We start from the raw sequence: 6,753 nt of genomic DNA, 5'->3' as shown, positions 1-6,753 counted from the left end.
ACCTTGACCTAATTCTTATCGGATTCTAATTAGCTCTTCCACTATTCTTTGGAATCTATTTTATTTATTTTCAGACAAATTACTTCTTACTATTCGATAGGTAAATAAAGGTACACAGGTACAGGGTTAATTACTAATAAAGCATTTGTACAAAAAATAGGGCTCATTTGGCCACACCATTTCACATTAATTGCCTTTATGGCTAATTAAGATTTACCACCAATTAAAAGTAAATAACTATAAAGATCTACACATAATTATCTATCTAATTTACATATTATAAATATGACTCGACATACATAACTAGACGAAATTACAGGTTTAATCAATATACATAAAACAAAGGGCTATCAAATTATACATTTCTATGGTTTTCTAAAATAAACTATGATTTATACATCTCCAACGTCCCACATACGCCTATTAATCAGTAATTAAGGACTCGACACATTACTAATTGAGAACCAACAAAGAGAAAGTGGACTGTATTACGAAGTTATCGATATTTAAACTATACAAACTTTATAAAACGAAATAACTATGAAACAACTATGAAACAAAAACGAAACAATTATTTACAGCTATAAGTTTCTATTCGGGGCCGTCCGTCGTGCACATTCTCCCGCCGTGTAGCGCTGGTTGACTCGGCGCTACACCTCACTCGGTGTCACGACGGTCGATGTGGGCAGCACGACGAGCTTCTTGGTGGGGCGGCGCAGGACTCCGGTGCGGGTGGCGACGTCGGCGGCGCGCACGATGCCATCGCGCCCAGGGTAGACTTGGACGACGCGCCCCCGGGGCCACACGTTGCGTGGCAGGTTGGAGTCGGCGATGAGCACGAGGTCGCCGATGTTGAGCGGTGCTCCGCTCCCGTGCGGCTCCCGCCGGTGTTGGAGCTCCGGCAGGTACTCTCGGACCCAGCGGTCCCAGAACTCGTCGGCTAGCCGCTGAGCTCGCCTCCAGTGGTGGCGGCTGGCGACGTCTGCTTCGGTGAACGTCCCCGGCTGTTGGATGCGGCCCGACCCCCCGAGTAGGAAGTGGTTGGGGGTCAAGGCTTCGGCGTCGTCGGGGTCCACTGACACGTGGGTCAGTGGTCTGCTGTTGACTGTGTATTCTGCCTCGCAAAGCAGAGTGGCGAGCGTCTCCTCGTGGGGGTGACGCTCGCGCAGGACGGTACTGAGGGCGTCCTTGACGGACCGGACGAGGCGTTCCCACGCCCCGCCCATGAACGGTGCGCTCGGCGGTATGTAGCGCCATCTGATGAGGTGGTTGGCGGCCTCCTGCCGGCTCGCCTGGAGGGCGGCCCGCTGGAGCTCGACGTCGGCACCACGCAGGTTGGTGCCGTTGTCCGACCAGATCTCTGATGGTTGCCCTCGGCGCGCCATCATGCGGCGCAGCGCGAGGACGGCGGAGTCGGTGGAGAGTGAGGCCGCGACCTCCAGGTGCACGGCCCGGGTGGTGAGGCATGTGAACAGCGCCACATACCGCTTCTGGTGTTGTCGGCCCACGGTGACTGAGAGCGGCCCGAAATAATCGAGGCCGGTGTAGGTGAAGGGCCGCTGATGGTGAGCGAGGCGTCCCGTCGGGTGGTCGCCTGTCGGTGGTACTGCGGCCACCGCGCGCCGAATTCTGCACTGCTGACAACTTTTGATCATGCTGCGCACGATGGGACGAGCTCGGATCACCCAGAAGCGTTGTCGGATCTCGTTCAGGACTGTCTCCACGCCGCCATGGTGTAATTTCTGGTGCGTCCACGCCACGTAGAGTTTGGTGTACTGGTGGTTTCCATCCAGCACAATCGGATGCTTCTGTTCTTCAGCGATGTTTTCTGCGGCCGTGATTCTTGATTTCAGCTTAATCACCGGCTCGCACGGATCGAAGGCCAGCGCGAGTGAGCGCAGCCGGCTGTCATTGGACACTGCTTCTGTCTTCTTTAAAGCTTCTAATTCGGCGCCGAACGCTTCCTGCTGCACGGCGCGCACCCACAGCTCCTCCGCCCACACGATGTGCTCGGCGGCCAACGGCGGTATGACGTCTTCTGTAAGGACGGCTCGGCGCGGCGTGGGCGGCGCGGTCGGCTTGGCGACACGGCGCCACGTCGGGTCGGCTTCGGTGTTTCGAGTTGTCCGCTTGTAACTGTTGACGTTGGCGCTCTGCGGGCGCGCCCGGCGCAGCGGGGCACGGAAGCGGTGTATCGCCTGGAGGACTCTCGCCGTGGCGCGTATCAGGCGCAGCCACGACGAGAACCTGTGTGGTGACGGTAATGCATCGGAGACTCTGGGCTCGACGATGCTTGATGCGACGGAGTGGGTCCTCTCTTCTCCGGTTGGGGCCGCCTGTTCTATTTTCTCGGCCGGCCAGCTGTCAGCAGGCTCATACAGGAATTTCGGTCCCGTGAACCACCGATGATGCTGCGTAAAGTTGACCGGCGCTCCTCTGGTGGCGTCGTCAGCCACATTCTGTTGGGTCGGCACCCACCGCCACTCCTTCGCCTGTGTGTCTTCCTCTATTTCTGCCACTCTGTGTGCGACGAAAGGCTTGAAAGAGCGGGGTCCCGCCCTCAGCCACGCGAGTACGGTTTTCGAGTCGCTCCAAAAGACTCTTCTGTCTGCTTTCAGCTGGTATTCGTCGGCGGCGGTGCGGGCCAGACGGCAGCCCAGCACGGCGGCCTGCAGCTCGAGCCTTGGGATGGACGTCAGCTTGAGGGGCGCCACGCGCGCCCTGGCGGCGGCAAGCGTCACGTGCACTCTACCGTCTTCGTCTTCAGTGCGCCAGTAGACAGCAGCGGCGTAGGCCTTCTCGCTGGCGTCCACGAAGGTGTGCAGCTCGCGTCGGGTCGCCCGGCTGTAGCCAGGGTGACATCTTGGCAGGTTGACGTCTCGGAGCGCGGCCAGCTGCCGCACCCACTCACTCCAGCCCGTCGACAGCGGCGGTGGTAGGCGGACGTCCCAATCGACGCCTACGCGCCACGCCTCTTGTAGCAGCTGTTTCGCTACGATGGTGATGGGGGAGGCGAGGCCCAGCGGGTCGAACAGTGACATCACTGTCCGCAGAGCCTCCCTCTTCGTCGGAGTTTGCCCGCTGTCGACGTCAGGCACCCGGGCGAAGTTCAGATTAAATCCCAAGGTGTCGCAGGTCGGCCTCCAGGTGAGGCCCAGGACCTTCTCTTCGATGTCTTCAAGTGTGACGTCCCGAGTGGCGGCAGCTTCCGCCCGATGGACTTCTAGTATTTCGGATCGATTCGAGGCCCACTTGGCCAAATGAAAATTGGCATCCGCGTGCACTGTGCGCACGTCGGTGCTCACTCTAACTGCTTCTTCAACTGTTTCAAAACTCTGGAGATAATCATCCATGTAGTGATGACGCACGATGGCTTCGGCTGCGTCCGGATGGTCGGCCCGATGACGCTCGGCGTTGTGATTCTTGACAAACAACGCCGTGCACGGTGAGCAGGCTGCTCCGAAGATGACCGACTTCATCCGGTACTCTGTGGGCGGTCCCTCCCGCCGGTGTGAGCGCCACAAGAAGCGCAGCGCATCTCTATCTTTCTCGTGAACTTGTATTCGCAGGAACATCTCTTGTATGTCCGCGGCGACGGCGACGGCGTGCTGGCGAAAGCGCATCAGCACCCCCGGCAGCGACTGCAGGAGGTCCGGACCCGACAGCAGGTGGTCGTTCAGGCACGTACCCTTCGTGCGAGCGGCGGCGTCGAAGACTGGCCTCACCTTCCCGGGCTTGGCTGGATGGAGCACCGGGAAGTGAGGCAGGTACCAGATGCGCCCGGTGGTCGATGGTGCGGTGGCGGCTTCCTCTGCGTATCCTTTTTCTATCAGCTGTGTCATCTGCCGCTCGTACGCCGCCCCGAGCTCCGGCTGCTTGTCCAGCTTGCGCTCTGTGCTGTGTAGGCGCGTCAAGGCCTGGTCGTAATTGTTGGGCAGCTCGGGGTGGTCGGTGGCCCAAAGTAGGCCCGTTTCGTAGCCCGCTGTCGGCAGCTTGATGGTTTCACTCTCCAGGATGCGAAGCGCCCGCTCTTCGGGGTCGGCGCGCGTTTTCTTGGGCGTCACGCCCAACGATTCGATTGCGAAATGTCTCTTGATCATTTCTTCTATTCTGTTGTCGCTCTCTTCATTGAGCCTGTATACGTGGTGGACTGTGTGCCCCAGGCTCCGGCTGCTTGAGCCGTGGAGCACCCACCCCAGGGGTGTGCGGGACGCCACCGGTTCTGTTGCGGCGCCACGTCGTACCTCGTTGGCCAGTAGGAGTTCCCAATTGTCCTGCCCGATCAGGATAGTGGGCCGCGCCTCCGCATACCGCACTCGCGTTTCGATATCTTGAAGATGTTGATATTTTGACAAGTCTCGGTCAATGTGCTGGGCCGCCAGTCGTAAGTTCTTGATAGTGCGGCCTCGCAGGGAGTGCTCTTCATCTTGCCCTCGTAGCACAAGTTTCACTCGTCGCGAGTCGGTACGCGTGACTCGGGCCCCCGCTATAGCTTCTATGCTCAATGGGTCTATGGGTCCTGTAGCGCCCGCGCGCTTAGCCAGGTCTTCGTCTATGAGTGTGACTGTCGAGCCGTCGTCTAATAGTGCGAATGTGTCTATATTGGCCTTGGGGCCCACCACTGTCACTGGTAGAATTTTGAGGAAACTTACGGTTGACTTTCCAGATGAATTTGCTGCTGTCACTGTTTCACTCCGGTTGGCTGGCACTTCGGGTCTCTTGAAGTGCAGTAATGGGTGGTGGGTCCTCTCACAGCCGTCCTCTCCACACTGACGGTCTTCACACTTATGCCCCCCTCTCCTGGGGTTCAGGCAACGGAAACATAGTCGATCCGCTTTCGCTATGCTCCATCGTTCACTGTTGTTCGCACGCACAAATTTTCTACACTTGTCGGCGCTATGGTTCGGTAAACTGCACACTGGACACTTTTCGCTTCTGTTGTCGCACTTTTCGCTGTCACTCCGACTGTTGTAGGCGCGCTGCGGCCGGTTGCGTGGCGCCGCGCGCTGCTGCTGCTCCTCGGCGCCGCCGACGAGCTCGGGGTCTGCGTACTTCCCGCACGCCTCCGCCTCCCTGGTCACGAAGCGGTGAAGGCGCACGAGGTCCGGCTCCTCTGGCGGCTGGTCCCGGCTGAAGTCGAACCACCGGTACCGCAGCGACGGCGTCAGCTTCTCTGTCACTTGCTTGACCACTTCCGGGTTGTACATGTACTGCGGCTGCTGGAGTGCGCGGAGTGTAGCGACGCTGTTTTTTATTCGACTCGCGAACTGTATTATGTCCCGTGGCGCATCTGTAGGCTTCTGTACGTTGCGAAGTCGTTCGATCTCGGCGAGCGCAATCGTCTCCGGTCTGCCAAATCTTGTCTCGAGTTCGCCGATTATTTCCGCCGGGCTAGTGTTTACTATGAGTAAACTGCTAACCGCTTCCTTGGCTTTTCCTTTCAAAGCCCGTCGCAGGCGGGCTGTATTCTCGATTTCTGTGAAGTATCTCTCTGTTTCTTGATAGCCCGCTCTGAAGGCGAGCCAGTCGAGATGCGAGCCCCCGAAGGGCATCAGTTCTCCGATGAATCGCGGCGTGGCCCCATGTGGGCGCGCGGCCTGCGCGATGGCGGCCGCCAGCTCGTTAAGGTCGAATTGTCCCTCGGACCGATGATACCCCGTTGCTGCTGGCGGCGGCTTCGATGACGACGATTGCTTCAACTGTACGCTGTGCGGCGGCGCCACGCCCGATAGCGGCGCGGCGAGCTGCTGTGCGATCGATACGCCGGTCGGCAGCGCGTGTGGCGCGCCGGGTGGCGGCGGTGGTGCGTGTGACACGCCGGGCGGCGGTGCATGTGGCACGCCGGGCGGCGGTGCTACGCCTGTAGACTGTTGCGGTGCACTGAGCGGCGCGGCGGGCGGTGGCGGCGGCACTGTATTCAGCCACTCGGCCACTCGCGCCTGGCCCAGCGATTCACCCGATGCGACCGACTCGCCGTCCTGGCTGTCCTCCTCCAGGACGGCAAGCCTGGCCTCTTCCAGCTCCAGCTTGAGTCTGGCTATCTTCTGTTTGGCGCGCGCGATCCTTCGCGCACGGTCGGATTTCGTCGACGACGCTCTTGCTGCGTCGTCGTGCTGCTGTTGCGACGACGGTGGTGGCGGTGGTGGTGGCGCCTCCGACGGGGAGCCGGGCGGCTCGATATGCCGCACCGGTTCCGGCGCTGACGGCCTCGGGGCCGCCACTGACTGTGACGCGGTCGCGGGAGCGCTCTCCTCAGGGCGCTCCTGTGCCTCGATCGGCTCCGCGGGTCTGCCTCTACTCCGAGTCACCGGCATTTTACTACGCTCCCCTTGCTTCCGGTTATGAAGCCGATGAAATTTCCCACTCGCTTTTGCTGCCGAAGTGTCCAATCCGGCTCCGAATGGACCAATGTGCCGGACGGTATGGGGTAGCAACCCTGTGCGGACCCTGAATACCGTACGCCGACACGGCGCGATGCGGGGTGCAGCGCGAGCGGGAGAGCGAGACGAAGGGGGCGGGGAGCGCAGAAATAATAACTCGGTTGTGGTTGAGACTGTGACCGGTTCCTCGGAGCAGTGGCGAGAGCTTGGTGTTGTAGCTTGTTGAGGAGAAAACGCGGAACTGACTGGGTCCGGATGGCACCCCGATATTTATTTACTTTCATTAGAGTGAGAAAACCTAGCTGCCTCTCGCTCTAATGAAACAGCAAATCTATTGCCCTCTCTTTCTAATTTAGACCCCCCCTGGGCGGCA

The 6,753-nt window shown here is 59.3% G+C and overlaps 1 protein-coding gene across 1 annotated transcript; it reads right to left on the bottom strand.

Moving 5' to 3' along the window:
* Positions 1-650: 650 nt before the first annotated feature.
* Positions 651-6,314, bottom strand: LOC135074840 (uncharacterized). Its single transcript, XM_063969221.1, has one exon. It carries the CDS (start codon positions 6,312-6,314, stop codon positions 651-653), a length of 5,664 nt encoding a protein of 1,887 aa, XP_063825291.1.
* Between the last annotated feature and the right edge of the window lie 439 nt (positions 6,315-6,753).

Source organism: Ostrinia nubilalis, chromosome 9 (genome assembly GCF_963855985.1).
Source record: "Ostrinia nubilalis chromosome 9, ilOstNubi1.1, whole genome shotgun sequence".
Classification (NCBI taxonomy): domain Eukaryota; kingdom Metazoa; phylum Arthropoda; class Insecta; order Lepidoptera; family Crambidae; genus Ostrinia; species Ostrinia nubilalis.
This window is presented reverse-complemented; position numbering and strand designations above follow the sequence as displayed.

Coding starts and splice junctions, on each gene's coding strand:
- LOC135074840 (XM_063969221.1), bottom strand. CDS start 6,314: ATGCCGGTGACTCGGAGTAGAGGCAGACCCGCGGAGCCGATCGAGGCA.